The 22,962-nt window shown below is 40.1% G+C and overlaps 1 protein-coding gene across 1 annotated transcript; it reads right to left on the bottom strand.

Annotated features, from left to right (window-relative positions):
* Positions 1-4,474: 4,474 nt before the first annotated feature.
* Positions 4,475-22,542, bottom strand: CCDC150 (coiled-coil domain containing 150). The gene is made up of 23 exons (XM_059820578.1): positions 22,397-22,542; positions 21,892-22,109; positions 21,619-21,797; positions 20,956-21,024; positions 20,598-20,714; positions 19,008-19,137; positions 17,343-17,386; positions 16,388-16,480; positions 15,304-15,411; positions 14,647-14,768; positions 14,283-14,460; positions 13,874-13,942; positions 13,260-13,352; positions 11,973-12,056; positions 9,758-9,927; positions 9,281-9,374; positions 8,484-8,653; positions 7,680-7,806; positions 6,896-7,078; positions 6,239-6,307; positions 5,998-6,159; positions 5,568-5,654; positions 4,475-4,576 (listed from the first exon to the last, which is right to left on the bottom strand). The coding sequence occupies exons 1-23, from the start codon at positions 22,540-22,542 to the stop codon at positions 4,475-4,477; spliced, it is 2,814 nt and encodes a 937-aa protein (XP_059676561.1).
* Between the last annotated feature and the right edge of the window lie 420 nt (positions 22,543-22,962).

Genomic DNA, 22,962 nt, shown 5'->3' on the forward strand with positions numbered 1-22,962 from the left:
ATCTGGAAGGAAGAGATCTACTTGTCTCAATGCCAATTATCTAAACCTTTCTAAAATGCTTGTGGGGAAAAAACCTATATATGAAGATAGAACTTAACTTGGATTTTTCCTTAGCTATAGCCAACTTGCATTTATGGTTATGAGATAAACAGTCTTTTACTTAGATTTCACTTTTACACAGTATTACAAATATGTTATATTGTAATGGTGCAGCAGTAACAGATTAGACTGGACAAGACTTCAGACAAAGCAAGAGACAAAAATAGACGCTGTAGGAATGTGAGATCCCCAATAAAAAGTAGTTTAAACAGGTGCAGCCCATGTGAGCTGACCTGCTTAAGGAAAAGCAAAGCACAGAACATGAGATGGGTACAGAAAATACATGTGCTAATCTAGGCTTTATGTATATAGCCACAGCTGTACTGTCCAATACAGAATTGGGTAAGTTTTAAACCACATTTCACTTGCAATACTGCTAATTAAAGTGCCTTTACTTCAAAATTCTTTTTCAAACAATGACATTGTGAACATGTACTGCACATTTCATCATTGTACTTTATGTAAAGGATCGAGGATACACAGGGGAGTGTGAGTTTCAAACACAAATACTTCTTGGGGTATGGCATTTATTTTGGCATGCGCTATATTCACGTTTAGGCTTGCCTGACTATAGCTTTTTTTAAGGATGCTCACAAGAACATAACACTGGGGGAGCTGAACCCAGCACCTTTCCTAATTCTTCTTCACAGTAAGGACTATTTTACTGAAATGTAGAATCATAGAATAGTTTGGGTTGGAAGGGATCTTTAAAGGTCATCTAGTCCAACCCCACCCTGCAATGAGCAGGGACATCTTGAACTAGATCAGGTTGCCCAGAGCCCCGTCCAAACTGACCTTGAATGTGTGGGAACAAACAGCAAGGCAGGAAAAGCTTGAAATCCAGCCATGACAATTTTGGGAAGGCTTTCATAAATCACTGAGAACAAGAGACTAAGAGGGAAAGAATACGTAAATCAATGCCAGCCTCACGTGTCAGCATGTTGGGAATATTCCTCAAGCCTCTCTAAAAGTTTCAGTCAAACACACTACGTATATTGTCAAACTACTCGGTTTAACCATGATAATTTTGTTAGCTGTTAATTGCTGAAGAGCTATTTTATGTAAAATACTAACTCAAGGCATACTTAAAAGACTGCTCATAAAAGCATCTACTGATTTGTCTTAAAAACTGAATCACACCTTTTCATTTGTGCTACCTGATACCAGCATTAAGTGTAGAAAGCTGTTTGCCATCCACATTTGCTGAAAGCCACAGATTGACAAACAACCTACCTTTTCACTGCTTAGAAAATTCATTTTTAAATACTGTAACTATTACTATAATTAAGAGAAGCTTAGCAGCTAGCAAGCCCTGGGAAAGGTTAGCAATGTGTAGACCTCCATCATTGATCCTGCAGGTGGCAGCAGTGTTAAGATTACTACAACTTTATTGAAATTACTATGCTTAAAGAAAAATAACAAGTTCTTGTCTATTGTGTACTTCTCATATTTTGAATGGCTGAGCTGCCACTCATCATGCTGTGGTTCACATTGCAGAGCAGGCTCTGAGCAGGCAAACTAGTTTTCTTTCAAATGAAAGCAAGGTAGAAGATGGCTTCCAGAAATGCTCCAGTTGCTAGTGAGCATGCAGTCAGCAGGATCAGACTAGAGCAAATCTGAAGTAAAAAGCAATCCAAAACACATCCTGGACATCTGGACCAGCTCTTTCATCCTGCATGTGACCCACTGAGCTGCATCACTTGCTAAAGCAGATATAGCCAAAACTAAAGGTAGTGCTACAGTTAAAAGGTACTGGGATACAGTAATCCTTCCCAATTACACTCTATCTATCTTACTGCTTTCCACCCTAAACCCAAACGGGTTTAGAAGAAGCAACAGGATGTGTTGAACCTGGAATAGACTGTCACTAGGCACATGTAAGTACCAAGTTTAATGGCTGCAGCCATATAATCAGACTTTGTATATTGAAATGCAAAGTAACTGCAGATGCATGGCCCTAGAGAGAGCGGGTGATTCTGGAACAAGGAAGGGGTGAAGAACCAGCCCTTGAGGTATACCACATGTTGGTAAAAAAACTCCCGCAGAGGAAAAAAACACAGGGGTGGTTGGTGCTGTTTCCCTGACAACATGCAGTTCATACAAACCCAGCTGCCATATGCTTTGTCCTTTTGCACAGGCAAAGGTCACAATCATTTGTCCCTTGTTAGCCAACCTACTTAAGCATTCAATATAAACAAGTGTTAAATGGTAAGTGCTATTTGAGAAGACTGTTTTCCAGCTGTGATGACTCTAGAGTTTGAGTTCATAGCAAGCAAAACTAGATTACAGTTTTGACTGCTGTTTGCCTGAGGGCACTGTGGAGGTAGAGAGGCACAGCTTATGCTAAGCCACCTAAGCAGGTTTACAGAGCAGGTGTGCAATAGGTGCCAATTGATTTCTGAAGGAACCAGCCTGACTGGGACAAACCTAAAGCCATGTTGTATAGGCCTGCTTTTAAGCAGCACAATTTAATAAAGCTCAGGTGTGCATTAGCTTTAATAGTGTGCTCAGCCACCCCTTGTTCCTTAGAACAGCCATTTGCTTCAAGGAGAAGACGCTGAAGTCACCATGATTTAGTCCAGAGTCCTATCACGTAAGTTACAGCTTAGGACCAAATTTCTGGAGGAGCAGAATGAGCTAATTCCAGTGTGTCCTCAGGCTACTCCTAGGCTCCAAGAGGTATGCAAGACTTCCCTCCCCACTAAACTAAACAATTATTGCAAATAACATGTATAGATCCTACAGAAATAAATAGTACCATTGATCACAGAGGAGTTTGCAAACAGCTCTGTTTAAGCAGATCAGAGTGCAACACCTGTACCGAAGCTAGGTTATATTGAAACCACGTGGAAGAGTAAGCCGTGACAAAGATGAGCTGATCCTTAGTCAAACAAGCATGAAAACTGTCCATGTTATAATTATCTTCAACACATTATGACGTAAGTCATCTGCTTCTACTACTCTTCCCCCAGTGTGTTGTTCCACAGTAGGAGAGGTTGAACAAATTCCACTAATTTTTATGGAGGTAAGATGATGTGTGGTATAACATCACACACCTAATGAATTCCTTATATGCTCCTAAAGTAGCCCAAGGCTTGTGTTCTCTCATGACCCAGCTATCATCTGCCATTCGAGGCAGCCAGTCCTGCCAGTTCCTCCCTGTCCCAGTCACGTCAGCATCCAGCCACAGACACATGACTCGGTCTTCAGTAATTCACCTGAACCCTCTGCAAACCAGTCAGATTTGTTTTGATAGCACCTGCCAGGCCTTGGTCTAAAGCTGGTAAAAGAAACTTGATGAAAGCAAAAATGTAGCGTATCAACAGCATATAGTTTACAGTAACGATAAATAAAGAACAATTGTTCTGCTATAAATAGTAGTTTTGTTAATATCGGCCTCACAATGCAAAGCACCTGAGTCAAAAAGACAAGGTGAGAGCTATGAGTTAATTCAAATCAGAGTTTGTGATTTAAACAAGCATTCCTAGGTCCCCTGTATATGGCTGCCCCATGAGCACCTTTTATTTGCAAGGCTTTCTCAGTGATACAGACCGATCTATGTCAGATGAAGTACAGTTCCTGATTCTTCCAGCACCTGGGTGCTAGCAGGGAGTCTCCCTGTGGCAGGTGATGCTCTCCCTGGGCTGGGAATCACCCAGCCAAGTGAGCTCATTTCCTGCCCAGCTCACGTGAGCCTTCCTGGTGGTGAGCTGGAGGTGTTGGGTTCTTGCCCTGCTGTCCGGGGAGGTGTGAGTGGGAAGCTCTTCTTGCTTTTTCTCCTGGGAAAAGATGCAATGTTTTATGAAGCTGATGACTGTCTGGGGAATCTTTGTCATTACTAAAGAAGAGATTAAAGTTTTGGCAGTTTAATACATACGTCTCTAAAAAGCTAATTACACAGCTGTATAAGAACTATCAATTATGGAGAAGGCTGATGAATCTACACAAACAAGGTAAGAATGGCTTTTGAAAGGGTGTGGAGGTGGGGAAGGAGAACCACTGAAACAGAGGTGAATGCAGAGAATAAAATACACTAGGTGTTAGCTTTCAGACAAGTATTTGGTTAATGAGCACCAACAAAACATGAAGTCTGTGCAACAGAACTTTTCTAAGTACAGAAACAGTCCCTTGAAGGTATCTTGTACCTGTAGTACTCTTTGCTGCTTAAGTATGTCCGTTGGCAAAAGACAAGAAAAGAAACTAAGCTAGAAGAGGGGTCTGTTTTCCACCCCTGTGTAGGGAACTACAAAAGAAAGTTTAGGAAACTGAAATCCTGGCTGATAATGAGCTATCAAATACTTCCCCCACCTATTTTCTTTGCTTCGCCCTTTGAAATGAATGTGCTTGCTTTCTTTACCTCCTTTTCAGAGCTGCTTTATTCAGGGTTCTTTGTCTGGTGGTTTTTCACAACTTCTAGCTGCAGGCTATCAAACTTAGATTTGAACCAACGGTGAGCTGCTTCTAGGTTAGTTGTGATCTAGGCAAGACAGTGTAATTAGAACTGCAGAGAGAACAGTTAATGCACGCTGTGATCCAGTTTTTGAGCTCTGTGCAAGAAGGGGCAGAATAGCATACAACTCAAATCTTTCTCTTGAACATAGGGGTAGGAGCTCTCCATGATGCTCTCTTCCATTGCTGTGAAAAGGATGTATCAGAGAGGTCCTCACTACAAAGTTACCCCTCTCTTCGGGGGGGAATGATGTCAACATGGGTCTCCAACACAGCATAAAATACAGAGGCATTGGGAAGGGGGAAAAAAAATGGATGCTGAGTACCACAAACTCCTAAGATGAGGGAAGACTGACTTTGCCTGAAGAATGCTGTAGAAATACTCTTTCGCTATTAAGGTCTCTTTCTAATCACAGAACAGTACTTGGACTGATAAGCAGCATGTAAGACCTCAGGCTGGGGCACCTCTGTTACTTTTTTTATTTTACTTTATGCTGGTTAATACCATATAAAACATCTAAACCCCTAGATTTTCACCCCAAACTACTATAGTAATCCATGCAAGCTATAATAATTTGGATATTGTGGTACAGTAGTGCAAGGGTGAGGTGATGCAAGGACAAATGACTTCTTGGGGTGGGGGGCGTGGGTGGGAAATGTGGTTTTGCATGATGTCACATATAGAGTGACACATGAGCAGCTCAGGGGGGCAATTTACTTGCCACAACACTTTTGTTTGGTTGGTTAACACAGATATCCCGAGCCTGATAAAAAGAATAGGCTGTGGGGGACAAAAGCTCTTCTTACAAGCCCCACTAAATTGAAGTGATTCACAGAAAAGATAAAAACTCTTTTTTTTTTTAAGTATGATAAACACAACTTAGTTGAAAAGGCCAAGGATGCACCTCACTCTTCACCAGAGACTTATATCTGACATTGAAAGTGTTACTTGGTACATATACTGAAATACTATCTTGTTATTTTCAATGAATTATTGTTCTAATGCTAACTAGTCTCACCTGTTCTGATTCTATGCTGGCTTCCTTCAGTTTCTTTTCTGTCTCCTCTTTATATTTCTTCAGATGTTTGACTGCTTTTTCCAGTTTCTAGGTAGAAAAAGAAGTAACATTAGTTTATATGCAATTTTTTCATGGCACAAATAAAAAATTGCAATGTAACAGAAGGACTCTCCAATCTTTACTGTAAATAGCTTAGAGTTCTATCATTGAAAAAAAATACTATCTTTCTCTAAAGTCAGATATATAGTGAATGTATGTTGAGTTGAGTTGTTACTTGGGCTTTCTGGAGCAGACATAGTAAGATTTATAGGAATATCTTTTGACTGAGTTCATAAAGTCTTTCTACCACCTCTTCTACAACCCCATAGATTTTTGCACAAAGATGCTTCCATGGGTGTCTCACCACTTTTTCATGCTGGTATCACTTTACCTGACATTCATTTTCCAGCTGCTCCCTTTGCCTTCTCTCCGCTTCCAGCTGGGTCTCCAGCTGCCTGTTCTGCACTTGCACCTCACGTTGGTTTTTCAACAACACTTGCATCTCGCTTTGCACACTTTTCAACTCTGACACAAATTTCTGGATGTCCTGTGACTGAAGACAACACAAGAATGAAATTCCAACAACATTTTAGCAGATCAGTCTCTTCAGAAAACTGGTCAAGAAAGCTCACTTGTTCATAATTCTTCTTCTGATACTCCTCTTTTATTGCTTCCATCTTCCTCAATTCAGATTCAGCCTCCTGGAAATTGTTGAGAGAAAGAAAACTTCAGGAATTTTTCAGGCTTACTAGCTGTTACATGGGAACTATTTCTGCAGATGTCTGCACATTGTGTCCTTATTTCTTGCCCTATGAGACTGAAGTTAAAAGAACCCATGCCCCACTGGGGAAAGGAGAACAAGCAGGTGGCAGATTTGCAAAGGAGTCTAGATTCTCATTTAGGATCAGGTACCAGTTGAACCGTAAGTTCTACAGCTATAAAGGATGGGAAGGGACTAATCACTACACAAGCAATGTTTGGCCCAATGAATAATTAGATAGCCTATATCCACAAAATGATAAAGACGACAAATGCTACTATAAAAATCTAATGGGGGATGAGACTCCATGGCATCATATTTAATATGGGGGGGAGGGACGACAGGAGAAGCAACACGATTACTGTAGCTGCTATCAATCTATTCATCTTCTGTTCAGAATTTGCATCCAGAATTACTTTTATTTTCAAGTCTAGCTCCACTGCAAAGGATGAACAGCAGTCCTACTCAGAAGGAGAAAAAAGGAGTTCTTAACTAGGACATCTGTCTTTACTGAAAAATGTCTGCATACCTTTACCCTTTCTGTGTTAGCTTGATAGGCCAGGCATTGTCTGACTTGAGCTCTCTGGCTTTTTAGCTTTTCCCTGTAATTGGACAAAGACTTTTCCAGCTCTATTACTTTCTGCTGCAGCTCCCTGTTAGCACGGGAAACTTCAGCCAATTTGGAGCAGGATTCTTCAAGGGATTTCTTTACCTATGGGAAAGAGGAAAAAGTGAGTTCACATTAACTGTAAGAATTAGTTCATTCTACATAACAATTAATAAGCAGCACACCCAATTGATTTGCTGTATCTGACGTATGGTATAGCACCTGGTGTTTTGACTTTTCTTTAACACTCTTCTAGCAAAGGGGGAAAAAGTGAATGCTGGGATCTGAGTAATACTAAGGTTATACTGAGCTTTATGATCCAGCCCCCAAGAAACAAAGCAGACTTCCAAACCAGTATTTTATCCCTGGGGATTGCTATACAACCCTGGATTATCCTTTTGAAGTCACTGCAATGACTGACGTCAATGTCTAGATCTTATGTACAATGAGGTATATAGTGTTGGGGGATATACAGTGGTACTTGAAAAAGTTAAGAGAGCACAGATATCACTATGCATGGCCACCAAAATGTCTGTCCACTACATGACAAAATTCTGTTGTATAGAAGTGATGGACAACTCCATGATGAATGGAAAAGGAGACAAATATTTGTCATGAGCTGCTCTTGTTCTGTTGGAAAATTGTAAAGCAGACATCTTTCTCTGGAAATCATTCACTGAAATCTTTTAATTCTATCCCTTCTCACCTCAGCAGATTCTTGACAGGAAGCTTTCCTGGAAGCCTCTTGTTCAGCTTCAAACTGCTTCTTCAAAGACTCTAGGTGTTCAGCATACATCTTTTCCTCAGTCTTGGCTTTTTCCATTAACTGTTCCCTTTAAAGAGAAGAAACAAATTCAGTTGTTCACATTTATATTTAATATGTTTAATTTTTTAAAGACAAGAATAGGAGAGACAATTCTATTGTAAATACTTTTGTCTTGGATATACTCTCTGCACCACTACTGTTTAAAGACTGGAATGTATTTTCTAATCTTTCATATTCCATTTATTTAAAAGGAGGTTCAAAATAGGCATACAAGGTAAATAGACTTTTTGGATAAAACGCTTTAGGACAACTTACTTTCCTTCAGAAAATTAAATGGCTAAGCCATTCAGACTGCACCTGCACTTAAGTTTGAGGTTTTACTTACTAGCGTTCAGTTTTGGGTGGGGAATTTAAACAGCTATCCTTTGCTCTCCTTCCTACAGCTACTGCAGGCCACTTCAAAGTGGAAGTGGTATCTGCTGTCCTCATGGAAAAGCTGTTTGTACAAGTGCCATAATGACCCTGCGTAAGCAGTTCCTCAGTACAGCACAGTAGGTTGAAGAGTCATTATGGGAACGAGTGAAAGAGCTCATTTCTATATCTCTGCATGAATCTACCTTTCTCATGCTGCTGGCTCAGCATACAGTCAATGCTGATATTGATACATAAGTACGGCCACAAAGCTCTGACGTTAGTGCAAAGTAATGTTTCTCCTCAAGTGTAGTATCATGGATCTGGTCTTACCTGCAGACCATCAGCTGTTGATGCTCAGTTTCTTTACTTTTCAGTTCATACTGAGCTTGAATCAGCTTGCTCTGCAGGGTATTATTGACCTGCAAAACTTCTTCCAAACGAAGAACAAGTTTCTTGCTGTCTGTTCTAGCACCTTCTAGTGCCTTGCAAAGTGGTTCCACCTGTGCAGTAACAACAAATCAGATTTGTACTTACCCAAATGAAAAAGCTTAGAAAGGAATATTTTTTCCTTCCCAGTCAGTATCAACTTACAGGAAGTAACAGACAAATGTCTTAAGCACAGGCATCTAGATGGGAATTCCTTACAATACCAATCCACTGACTGACTTAGTCAGAAGGATCAGAAAAACTTGTCATATAGCCATGACTTTCTTGGAAAAAAAAAATATTTTCTTTGCCAATAGTGTGTTTGGGTTGTGAGATAATCCGTTTGACACTAAGTACTATGAGGAGAGATGAAAGCAATTCCTTGGACTCTTTTCCCCTGCATTCTAATAAGAAAAAAAATAAAGGCTATATAAACCTCAGAAATCTCTGTTCATATTATGTATCCAGCTGCAGACTGTAAAACTTTCACCTGTGCCAAGGAATTTTTCTTTAGAGAGGAGATGCTTGCCTCCTTCAACACTTGGATAACGATTTTCCTGCTCCACAGCTGAAAGTTGATAGAATATTTTTGCCTTGTTTCACATAAATGTGTCGCACCATACTGTATTCAGAAAAAGAAAAGGTACTTGTCTCAACACCAAAAATGCAATTCCATTACTACAGAAAAATGTGGTCTCTACCTGGCTGCTGTGCTGCCTTCCCATGGCAACCAGTTTGGCTTGGCAATATTCCAATTCTGTTTCCAACCTCTGTATTTTCTGTTGAGTCTGGCTCCTGAAAATGGAAATTGCATTAAAAAAATCATGCATTAAATCAATTTGTGCACATCTCCTCTGAAGTGGTGACCATCTCACAGTTAGGTTCGCCACCTTAACCACATTAAGTTTTGCCTGTCACTGAAGTTAAACTGGTTTTTACCTACTTTCCACAAGATGCATGAGGCCTGCCAAGCCTGCTGTTAGCTACAAACACTTGGTGTACTTGGTTCTCTAGTACTAAGTATGTTTCAGTGTTGCAGGAAAGGATATAGGAAAGTTGTCAAACAAACTTGTCCTATAGCTTATTAGCCAGAACCATGGGGAAGATGCCACTCTTCAACTGTACCTGTCTTCACCACACTCCTGACAGACCACCGAAACAGTATCAGTTTCACTTACTTGTCTTTTCTGAGGTTGCTGATTTCAGTGTCCTTGTGTCCCAGCTCAGTTTGTACCACATCCAGGGCTGCTTGCATCTTGTTATGAGAAGCTAACACATGCTCCAGCATGGCTGTCATCTTACAGTTATCATCCTTTGCTGCGTCCAGCTGATGCTGCAGGTTTGCCATCTGCAGTACAAGAAACCATTAGGAGAAGGAGCAGGAAAATCAGTCATCTACTAGAGTTTTGTTAAAGGATTCTTTTATAAGCAACCTGCATACTTGCAGCAGTGCCAAGAGTACACAATGGTTCTGAACATGGAAATAGCTTCCTCTAATTACATGACCTTTGTTCTAGACCTGCTTTAAGCCCAAGCTGAGTGTGTGGTAGTGTTCTTGGGTTTTGTGGATGGTTTAACTGATAGTTCCAATGCTTCTGAACTCTTGGCACCCAGGCGTCAGGAAGTGCCACGGATGCATGAAGCTTGGTTTTTCGTCAAAACCAGTTGTTGATTCTAATGTAGCTTAGCCTAAGTTTTCATCTGCACCTCTTTCAAACAAAAAACACTCAAAGGTTTTGGTCCCTGTTAATTTTCAGCCATTTCTTCATTGTCATCAATTAGCTAGCTGAAATTAACCATCATTCTAACTTGCATTTCATGGTCATCACTCATCACATTAGTCTCCTTCATTAATCCCAGTAGACCATCCAGTTTTCAATGATCTTGGAGTGAGAATGTCTATTATGCTCTCCAGTTTTTCTCCCATGATCTTTATAGCATTTAACAGAACCCTGTGGCTGACCCTAGGACAACATCCACATTCAGACGCAGAGTTTCTTGAACGTTCATCTTGTTCAAAATGAACTCGGTGTAAAGTAGAGCGGTGAGCACAAGCATGTAAATCTGTTTTCATAGTTTCTTCTCTTGAGCCTGCAGCTGACCTAGCATTATGATCAGACTTCTGTTGCCAAGACCTTGTTGGGTGTTTTTTTTCTTTTTGGTGCCATTCCTACCACAAAATCAGTCAGCCCTTGGAGGCAGTGAAGATGTGAGTACCAAAACCAGAAACTGAAAAAGTACTCTCCAAAATATCTATTCAATGGAGCAGAAGTAGATGCTACATCTTATTCCTAAGTCTGCATTACTTCAGGAAGGTATTTAAGCTCTCTTCTGTGATATTTTCCATAGCACATTATCCAAAGTCAAGTGATTTCCTCTGTATCTTGGCAGTAACGAGACACAGTGCTGACTGGAACTTCATTAGAAGTCTGTGATGTCAGCCATTGTCACAGCTCTGCAGAGTGAGCATAGTCCCCTGGTTCTGAGCAATCCTCTGGTCTGCTCCCACTGTGAGACCTTTCTACAGCTAGTTCTCTATATCCGCAAACCAGTGGAACTGAATGTTTTAACTTTCCCGAAATCTGCAAGCATTCAGGTCATGGATTCCAATCATCAATATAATATCCAATTGCCTTTCATTACCTGATGGACCATCCTCTATGATGGAGAATAAAGTACAAGAGAAACTTTGATTCATTTTGCTTTCTGGAAACAGAAGGCAAAAATAGGACCTCCTGTTTTCCGGGAAAGTATCCTAAAGGTGATTACATCTTCTGTCTAATTTCTAGATCATGGCATGGAGATTATTCTTGCTCTCTAATAATCACTACACATTCTGTGCTGTTTTTAAAAGCAACTCGGGAACCTTTGCACCACTGTCCGAAATTCTATGGCACATTGAAATAAAAGCTTTACTTTCAGCACATCATTTAGTTTCTAGCTAAATTCTGCTTAAGAAAGCTTACGTACGTTGTTTATTTTTGCTTACCCCCATGGTTTGCCTCCCTCCTTATTAATTTGTATTTTTTACAAAGTTTTCCGTGTTTCTAATCTCTCAACCAATTTTCTACCTATATATTTTGTTTTAATGCTCCCTGGTGGTTCTTACCCATTCTACTATTTTCACACATTAAGCAACTTAATTATCACAAATCCTAGAGATGCTACATCAACAGCATCTTTTTCCCCAAAGGCAGTATGAGCAGGATCGAAGATGATTTTGATACAGAACTCTCTTAATATAAGTGCTTGATACTACACAAATAAGTAGAGAAGATAAATTAGCACTTCCCTCCAAATTAACTACTGAAGAGCTAAGGTTAAACAGCCTTATCTTAGATGAACATAAACAGGTTTCCCTTTTGAGCTGACAAGTAGGATGCTGAGAGGTACCTGAAGTTTTCCTTTGTCACAGGCCAGTTTATTTTTGCTGTCAGTCAGCTCTGCCAGCACCTGTTGTACCTGCTGCTGGGCATACTGAGGAAAAAAAGAGCAGACGTCACCATTGCGTAGGAAAAACAAGGCAAAAAGCAACAAAAAGGTGCTCAGTGTCCTGTTTCTCCCTGAGTATTTTAACTTTCCTGTGTTGCTTCAGGTATAAATTTTCAATGAGGTGAGACACTAAAACAGATTCTTAAAAAAAAAAAAAATCCAAATAGCATAAATTCCTTCAAGTCAGCTTCTCTCTAGGAAGAACTGCTCGAATTGGTACAACCTTCTAGATGGCCACAAGAAGGCCACTGTCCTAGAAGCACAGGCAACAGAAATGGAGAGATGAAAGAAACATTTGACAACAGGGAACAGAGAAGCAAAAATAACTAGAAGAGTGAGAAGGCATGGATAGAATGAAAATAACAGTAAAGAATACAAAAAAATTAAAAATCGGGCAACTTTTTAGGGTTCTAAATGACCTATTGATTCATATTTTTTTTAACTGATAACTGCCAAAGGAGTTCTATGTTAAACAGAAACCAGATATACATATGTTACAGACTAACTACTGTAGAAATGTAACTTTGATTATCAAATAACAAACATTCAAAAGGTGTTTCAGTTAATTCTTCTTTAGCATCATGATGTTAGGACCTTATCAGCAGCTAAGTGTTTCTTAGGATCTCTAACGTATACAACTGGTCATTACATCCAACACTGTAAAAAAAAAAAAAAATTGTAAAAGCACTGGTAGCACAGTATTACTAAGCTTTTACTCAACTTCTCTGGAACCGGTCAAGTATCCTGATCCAGGTGACTGACAGTAGTGAGAAATAATGGAATGGGAACAAGTTAAAAATGGAAATGAGGTCCCAAGTGAAAATTTGCCCACAAAGGGCATAAAACTCTTGTTAATACCTTCCCAATGTACACAAACTGTATATATATGTACAGATGTACAAGCTGTATACCTATACTAGAAAATGGAATGGAATCATAGGATTTTAATGACATCCCTAAATGTCCCATACCTGAAGCTCTATATAGTCCTCTTAGCTCATCCCACACAAACATCTAAAAAGACAGAGTAACATTTGAGATACCTTAACCTTTTGTTTTCATTTTTTCCCCTTTTTGATTCCTTAATTTGATCAGCCACTCTCCATAAAATACAGATTACTTCAGAGCACCTTGATTCCTGCTACTTATCAGTCAGGTCATCAGTTATCTACTTTATTAGTGGCTTACCTGCTCATGTACCAGTGTAGCCAAGCGATCCAATAGCCTCTTGTTCTCTTCCTCTAGTGTTTGCAAAGTGAATTTCATTGAAACCATTTCTAGCTATGAACAAGAAAATTCAACTCTTAATCGTACCACTTCAAGATTTCCAGTCACAATACATGAATATTGCAAAACCGCAGTACTACATATGGATTAGTATCTCTTGTTTCAGAGAGCTCTTCCGCAACAGTAAAAGAATTATGCTGACTTCAGTCACAACACTAAGGAATTTCTCGTTCATACCACAAACGCTACCTTTCCTTTCCCAGGCTATGCATATGCAAGGAAGCTACACAGGTAAGACAGCTAGGAGAAGCTGAAAATTATTTATCAATTGCCATAGTATCATAACAAACATTACTACAAATAGGGCCTTGTGTAGGTAGCAGTAGGGTTGCTGCTCTGAAGGACACATCCATATAGACAAGAAAAATATCAAACAGCAAAGGGAACAATATGGCTATGGTAAATATCACATTATTTAGAAATAATTTAGTTAAGAGAGAGTAAGCAAAATGAAAGGAAAACTTGGAGAAAGAAAACACTAAATTTAAAGAACAGCCATATATATTGCAAGATACCTCATTCTCTGTTTTTTCTACTTCCAATTTCTTCCTTTCCTGTATTGTTTCATTTGCTGTTGTCCTTATCTGTCAAAAGAAACGTGAAATCATTGTCACCTGAAAACATCCAGATTCATAAAAATACTACACATCTTCAGGGCAGTTTGATCTGCAGTTTGCAAGTCAACTCCAAAGTTCAGAAATAATATCTGCCCTCTCTTCTCTCCCTTTTCATGCTTCAGAGATGAGACATTACAAATCAAAATGCAAGCATAGTAGGAAAGGGGACAGTGTGTCACACTTGCCACTGCGATAACAAAAAATAATCGTTCTGAAAGCAAAACTGGTATGTAAATAAGAACTCTAGCGATGTGGGTCTGAAAGCAGCCTTCAAGAATATAGGTTTAAAACAGTACTTCTTCTGTACCTCCTGTTGAAGATCTTCCTTTTCTGCGAGCAGAGATCCTTTCTCTTGCAAAGCTGTCTCAAGTTCACCTTGCAGTCTAGCAACAGTACCTTCCAAAAGCTGTGTCTGTGTGGTTGCTGCCTCCTCAGCAAGGCTTGCTTTCTGCCTGTATTTGCCATGCTCTGTACGCAAGGCCTCCCTAAAGAAAGACAAAATAGCCAAGCTGGAGTTGTAGCACAACAGGACAGAAGATGGCCTCCGTATTAAATACCAAACTGGCCTTTCTGTGTTAATAAGTAACAAGAGCTGGAGAAGCAGAAATCAAGGTGGTGAAAATGCAACAGAGGAAGGGGAGACAGAGGCTGCAGACAAGAAAACTCCTCACAGCTCTCTTTGAAGCTGAGCCCTCTCATGCTGCACACTCTGCAGCTCTCCAAGAACGTTGGCATGGGCAGCATTCAGAAGCGAGTCTTTCTCTTGCAGCTTACGAGTCTTTTCTTGTTCTGCCTAAAGGGGAAAAATTACCCAGGCAGTAACACTAGCACCAGAATGATGATGGATGAGTAATTAATTTACAAAGCTGTTAATTTGTCATCAAGCTCCTGTATAGTGCCTATAGTTCTGCATATCGTGATGTGCTGCTTCTTGAATAGGGTGTCAAAGCTGAGTTCACCTTACCTAGATTTTATGTATGTATTTAATCTTAGATCCTTACTACTTCCACTCAGCTTCTGCATTTACAGTACTTACAATGCCCATTAATTCCTATATTCCTCTTTCTCCGTGGTTGTTCCAGGATGTTTCTAGAAATAGTATTATCACATTTACACTCTTTCCCCATAACTTTTTTTTCTGTACTGAAAATAAATCTTTGCCAAACAAGGACACTAACACTTTTTTATCACCACCTTTATAGAAGTTCCATTGCTATATGTAAAGTATTTTACTGTTTTCCCACAGATTATCAGTATTAGGAATTAGTCTGTTGTCTAATGTCTGAGCTGCAGACAACTTTCTTGGACTGTAATAGTAGGCTACATACCTTAAGCATGGTCTGATGATCTGAAATGAGTTTAGCATTCTCCATGGCAACACTTTGGAGTGTGGTGCTGAGCTCTGAGCATTGCTGGCTTAAGTGGTCATTAAGGATCTGGTTAGATAGAAGGAGGGTAACAAACATGGTTTCAGGGTTTTGGGGGGGGGTTCTGCATACTAGGCTGTCAGAAACTTCTAAAAAATCTCTTGCAGACGTGGAAAAATCTATTTTGGGTAGAAAGTGTCCAAAAAAATTTGTTCAGGTCATCTCAGGTTATGGTAGAGTTATTCCAAGGTGTTAAAAGTTTACAGTAATGGGAAAAAAAAGAACATAGTTTAAACTACCAATCAAGCATAATCACTTACTAGTTTTGAAGTCCAGAAAAAAGTAATGTTTCTAAGGCAAAGAAGGCAAAAATTGAAAACAGAGCCCTACTAATTTCATAGTTGAATTATTGTAGAAAACCAAAGAAAAAAGGGACTTTCTGTGAAAACATATCCAAATCCCATTACCAGTGAACACCGCCCAATAAACAAGTATCTGTTGGGGAGGAGGGGAAAAATAATAGAAAAATGTTTTCTAAAATACGTTCTAAAAAGAGGGAAAGTAGAATAAATGAAATTTTTTAGAATGTACTGAGGTCAACCTTTTGTCCCAAAAGGCAGAGGAAATTTTAGCCAAGCAGGTGCTCCATATTTGACTCATTAATAGAAACGTATACATGTAGAATCGAAAGGTGCAAAGGAATATAAATGTACTACTTCAAGGGTAGATAGAAAAGGGAGCAGCAGTAGTTCTGCATGTCCTGGCCCCTGAAGAAGACACTTTCAAAAAACCTGACTCAAAATAAGTATTGGGAAGAAAGCTTTCCAGCCTTAAGGCTGGGAAATCGGGAAAACTTACCTAGGCTAGCGATTGAATTCCTTCACTGGAAGTTGTTCATTAGCCCACATTACCTGAGGGCACTAAACTTTGTCTCCCGACCTGCACTTGAGGCTTTCCAGTAAATGTATAATCATTTCTCACTGTAATCACTTGTTTTGTTATACTCTATTTCTGTTTTAAAAACAAGAGTAGCTATTCTCATTACCTGTATTTTCTCTGCTGTTTCTCGCAAGGCGGTCATTTTAGACTGAAGTTGCAAGTTCTCTTTGCATTGTTTGCTAAAGGACATCTGTGCATTCTAAGGGGCAATAAAACAGAATGTCCACTGAGAAAAACTTAAATGTCATTTAGCCAGGCACTTCATAACTACCAAGTCTTTGTTTCATACTTGCCTACTTCCTTTAAGCTATTGTCACACGGCTACGTGCTCATGCAAGCACTGGACATGGCTCCTATAGTACAAGCCTCCTTCCAAAATATACCTTGAAATAATAACCAAAGTGCTACCTGCTCTAACGTAGCTTTGAAAGTTGAGGGTGACTTCATATCCTTCTCAGCTCAAACTTATTAGTCTTCAGTATAATTAATCTCAATACTTCTGAACTTAAAAGATCTCCCTGCCAGAAGTGGTACAATTCACAACTGAAGGAATCCTTTGCCAGCACTGTAAGACTCCACATCTAGGCTGAACTTTTACCTCATCTTCACTGAAACTTACTCTTTCAGAGAAGACTTCAGACAGCACATGCAGTCCCTACATAAGCAGTAAGCCTACCTCTTCGCCCATTTAGTACACAGTTGAGCAAGGTTCTGATTTTTCTGTAGTATTAATCACCAATCCATCTATTTGTCTCCTTTGTATGCAATACTTACGCTACCACACCTGTGTTTCGTGTTCAGTTCTAGCTTTCCAAGGAAAGCATTCATATCACTGTTTTGATATTTCAGTAGAATACAAAAGTTAATCTTTCAAAAAATAAGTAGGGCAACCCCAAACTGGTAAAATAATAAAATAAGACATTCAATGGTTAGTAGCCTTGGTCGCATTTGGCATTTGTCCACATAAAAATTCTGCCTCTGAAGTGTGGTAAGAGGCCCCATATAGGCTGTTCTGATCTTTATTTAGCTATTTTCCTCACCAATACTTGTTTACAACTTACTTTTGCTTCTTCACCAAGCTGGGAAATGATACAGTTCCTGGAGTCTAAAAATAGAAAAGAATATCAGGACATGCTTTGTCATCTGTTTGGTAATTTTAAAAGGTGACATTTTGATTTAATGTTTCAGTTTAGCTAAGTTACTGAATATGCCACAAACAGGTAAGACTTCTACAAATGTGTTGTTCTTCAACACTTTTCTTGATTAACTTCAATATTTCAGCAAAATTACTTTTAAAAATTGATTCCATAAATTAATTGTAATTTATTTAATTTTAAAATTAAGCATGCCATCATGCCAATCTCCTACACATACCACTTCTGTGGTTGTTTGAGCAAATCAAATAACCCTAAGTCTCTTATTCAGCTGTCTAGTGTGTAAGCAACTGATTTGTCCTGACTATATCCCACAGCCCATACGCAACTTTACAAGTGTTTGTGTGTTGACAAAGAACAATAGTTAGATCCCTGCTTAAACCATACAGATCTAAAAGCAGAAGCATTTTTCTTGGAATTTGAATCAACCTGCCTATAATAGCTAGCCTCTTATTCTGCTGTGCTGTATAACATACTGGAAAAAAAGGAAGACAAGAGACAATTCAGTACGAGCAGGGTAGGGAGCGAAATCTAGCCAAAATATTATGACATCCACGGTATCATCAAAGGATCACTCAAAAGCTCCTTCAATTAACAAAGGGGAAAAGCCTTGATCGGCAGGATTATTTGATACAGAAGTAAAGAAAATATGTAAGTCTCATTTAAATTTGCCATTTGCATGTGGATTTGTTCTGAAGGAAAGAATTCTTCTGCCATCATTCTCCCCTGTTCAGCCAACTCTGCCACAACATGACAAGTTTCTCTCCTCTTGCCATGCCTTATGCAGAAACGCTGACTGCCTTTTGTGAGCTACGGGTTAATTATCGCATGTGTGATTTGCAGAATAACAAACAAAACATATGGGAAACAGGAACACTTCTGTAAAAGGAGTAGCTAGAAATCTGAAATAGATCCTGAGGGAAGGATCACAAGAACAATAATTATGCTAGGATTTAGGCATGGTTACTGTGAGTTATTTGGGAATAAGGAACAGACTTTAGGTTATGAACATTTACCTTTAATTTTGACAATGCAGAGCTTCCTCCCAGCCTGGAGTGCATTAAATGCCTCTTAGCTCCCTTATAAGCAGCTACTTTCACATCAGTAGACTGGGAATCTAAATGAGAGCAACTAGAGGCTTATCCAAGGACAAGGATGCTTGTCCTCATACTGATGTTTAATAGAGCACATTTTTTTAATCAGCTGCAAAAAGACTCCATAGCAATGGGCATTCAACTTGGACATCAGTTCAGGAATCATGCGTTAATGGTTACTTGCTAGATGAATTCTCCTCTGAAAAGAATTTATGCTCGTGGAATTTTTTCATATTATTGTTGTATATTCATTACCCTGATTACCACTGTTTTCAGTTTCCTCTAGGTAAGAAGGGACTTTAGAAACATCACATGCAAACTAAAGGCTTTTAATATTTCATCACCTCTTAAGTTGCCCTCCACTCCTGTTGACTGATGCACTGGCCACAGGTCTGGAGGACCTCAGTGCTTATTTCCTCTCACTGTGGAAGCAGTGAGAGAAGGGCTAAAAAGATATGACAAGAACCCACTGTCATACCCAGCTCAGCTTTCAGCTGTGTGCACTGTTGCTCCAGTTGGGCAGTTCTCTCCTCCTCCTCTTGCAGCCTCACACGGGCTAGCTGGACATCTTTACGCAACTCTTGGCAGTCCTGCTGTAATATCTGTACCTGCAACGATATCAAAAATTATTCTTTAAGATGCAGAATTCAGTCAGGCAAACCTAAGCAAATTTCAGAGCCTGAAAAGCTGATCTAACTGGAAAAGATATAGCCTGATCAGCTTCTCCTCTCTTTCTGCTTGTCCCAATATTATGCAGAAGACTTCTACGGCAAGCAACTCAATTTCTATATGTAATGCAGTGTATGTGTGCTTATAAGCATCTTCATGTGACAGGCAGAATCTAACAAGTTTGCACAATTAAAGATTACAGAAAAGATCAAGCTATAAAAGATGAAGGTGAATGCAACACTCAAGGCACTTAACAAGTCTGTCTCATGCTGTTTTGTGAGGGTTTTTTTTGTTTTAATGCTAACTAATAGATATACCACAAGGTCAACTATACCCATCAGAAAGTGATAGATGAATTAAACAAAGCCTTTGCTTCTCACATGATGTATAATTCATATAGTTCAATAATGTAGCCATCATTTTTCCACTTCTGTTGTAGAAGAACACAAAGATGATAAAAGGCATGTAGGAAAAAAAATCTAGTCATTTCTAACAGAACTTTGTATGTTTCAGGAACAAAAAGACCTTGATAATCATCAAAAAATTGAAAAAAAACCCTAGTTATTCAAGTTTTGATACTCTGCTATTCGCTTTCTTTAATACCCACTAAACTGTTGCTATGAATTCAGAAGTGTTAGAGTAACTGCATGTGACTTGTGTGTGTGTGTACGCACGCAGAGAGGGGGACTGGTTTTGTTTATTTGAATTATGTGTAAGCCAGTGCATTTCCACCATGAACTATGGTTCCTCCCCACACTCCAAAATAGCTAGATAATAGCTGAGAACAAAAATCTAGCTTTGTCATCACGGCAATTAATAGAGAAAACATTCTTACTCCCAGAAGGTTTAAGATCTCAACAGAATATTTTTCAGAAGCTGCATTTTCTATCTATTTCTATCTATGTATCAGTACCTCAATTACAAAGAGGCTTGTTTAGCCTGGTGAAGAAGTAGTTAAGGCAGGATCCAGTTGTGGCCCATAAATCTGAGAGGCAGTTATAAAGATTATGAAGTTAAACTATTTTCAGTTGCACTGAATGATTTAAGAAGGGGCAATGGTCCCAAATTTAAGCTTGGAACGTTTGGGTCGGATGCTAGAAAAAAAAAATCTTAACTGGAACATCAGTGCAGCACTATAGAAAATACCTAAAGCAGCCATGGAATCACAGTCCTTGAACTCTGCTAGACAAATCCACCACTGCCCCGATCCAGTGCTTATGATACTCCTACTTTGAGCAGGAAGTTTGACTACATGATCCCTTCTGATCAACATTTGTACAAAATGTTGCAATTACAAAGTGTTTTAACTGGTTTCTAGGAACGACATCCAAGTTCTTGCTCTTTCTCCCAGATAAGAAAATGAAAACTGATACAAAAGAAGACTGAAAGTTTCTCAAACCTGCTTCCGTTCTGCTTCTACTGTTCTTTCCATGTCCTGTACATGACACATCACAGTTGCTTGGGATTCCTCCAAAGACTCCCGCAGGCTGATCTCCTGAGACAGCTGTTCTGTTAGCTAGAAAAAATAACCACTTTTTGACCCAGGTCTAATTAAGTAGATGGAACAAATACTTCGAGATCACATATGAAAGATGTTCTGTCTGGGTATTTAGTTATGAGCATGGCTGGCAGGTTCCTTTGGGTGTTGTGCACATTCCGAAATTGCACCCAGAATATTATTTAATGATCTCCTTCAAATCTTTAAATAATATTTGGTAAATTCAGCCTCCTACTAAGCTCCTTGCTCTTGTACTTACCTCCTGAAGTCTACAGTTAATTTTCTGTTTTGTGTTCCTCAGTTCCTCAGCTGCAATCACTACATCCATCTAAACAAGATGAAAGGAACAGTTATTTTTATCCTTTCACATTCATAACTATTGCAAAAGCAATAGGTATCATAAAATGCAACTGCCACGCTAACATGTAGAACTTGATTTCTATCTCCAGTCTGATGTTCTCTGTTCTGAAGCACTGAATGTAGGAGTGCAAGCACTAAGAAGCAACGCATTCTTTAATACAATTAATGAGGTTGAGTGACATAGTCCACTGAAGTTCTCTTCAGGTAAGATAGGAATAGAAGTGTAAGACTGAAATACCAGAGAAATGTAAGGTAAGGTCCTGGAAAAACAGAAAAGCTATTGAGTAGTCTACGCATGAGAGCTAGGATGAACTTAAGTCACAAAGATGAGAGAATTACGGATCTCAAATATTTTTACTCTTTATTTGCTATGTAATTTTTTTTTAATTGATGGAAGCACACATTCTCATTATCAAAAGTGTTTGCTCTTACTGCCAACAATATATCATAAATTCCTTTTTCCAGCTAAGTATACTTTATGTTTAACTATGTCAGAGATGAAGATACCTAAAAACAAGTCTGTTAATACTTGAAACTATAATAAGATCATAATCTTTTTTACCTTGGATGCAGTTGTAATCTCCAGAGCAGTACTCAGTCTCTGAACTTCTTCATTTGCCCTTTCTTCAGCCTGTTTCATATCACTTAGGCGTTGCCGCAACTTCATTGCTTCTTGCTGTACAATCTTCATTTCTTGTAAATGCTCCTCATGGATTGCATTCAGGCGCTGCTCCAACTGGGCTGCCACAAAGAAAAGGCAAAAAACTTTCACTGACAGAAGCAGCATATGGAGGGACAATGAAGAATGAAGTGGTAAAAAAACCTTTTTTAATACCTGCATGCTTTGGATTCAGCTCCTTTTCTGCCTGCAGCCGGAAGACGTTTGATTTCAGTGTCTGTACAACACTCTCTAACCGACACATTCGATTCACCAGTGTTTCACAGTTTTTCCACAGTGTATTTTCTCCCACAAATGCTACCCTGGCTTGCACAGGGCTAATAGCTGAGTGACTAGCAGGTGTTTCTGAGGTCTTTGAGTGGAAATGATCAAGGCTGAAAAGGAGAAAAGGCTGACCTACTCTGTGTAGGCATACCTACCTGACATTGTAGGTATGCATTACAGATGTGATTAGATTAGAAACCACATTTCATAGGACTGGAAGGTTTCCTGTGACCCCGGATTGCTGTAGCTCATTCTCACAGTCTCTACCACTACCAGCTCCCTCACGGAGAGAAAAGCAAAGCACGGCAAATGGGTGCAAAGAGGAACAAGATGAGGAAAATCAAGAAAAGCATGAGCTCTCTAAGAAGGAAAAAGCTCACCCCTGCTTTCTTCCTACCTCTGCTCATCGATGCCGAGCGTCTCCAGGTCTCGCACCAGCGCGCTGGTTTGCTCTTCCACCACCCTCATCCTCAGGTGGAGCACCATGAAGGCCTCGGGCGCGGCCGCCCTGACGCTCGTGGGGATGACAGTCGGCCTGGCCATTGCCGCTCTGGCGGCCGTCCGCCCCCGCCCTGCGGGGACCCACACCAGCCATGGCTGCGGCGCACCCCACGCGGTGGCCGCCCCGGTCTTGGCGCACCCCGCACGCCGGCCTCACCCTCCCCGCCGCGCTCCCTCACACCCGCCACCCGCCGTGGCCGGGCCAGCCCACCCCTATGGCGCCCCGTCCCCTGCAAACACACCCGCTCCCCGCGCGGCGGATTCCGCATGCGCGCCGAAATCTGCGGCGGCGGCGGCCGTCGTCCAGAACCTGGGACAAGGTTTCCCAGCAGCGCATGCGCAACAGGCTGGGCGCCAGGGTATGCTGGGAGTTGTAGTCCCCCCTTTCCGCGGGGCAGCGGTTTAAGCGAAGTGCGTGAGCTGGCGGTGCCCGCGGCGGGCGGGGGCCCCGGGGCCCGGCCT

Source organism: Gavia stellata, chromosome 8 (genome assembly GCF_030936135.1).
Source record: "Gavia stellata isolate bGavSte3 chromosome 8, bGavSte3.hap2, whole genome shotgun sequence".
NCBI classification, from domain to species: domain Eukaryota; kingdom Metazoa; phylum Chordata; class Aves; order Gaviiformes; family Gaviidae; genus Gavia; species Gavia stellata.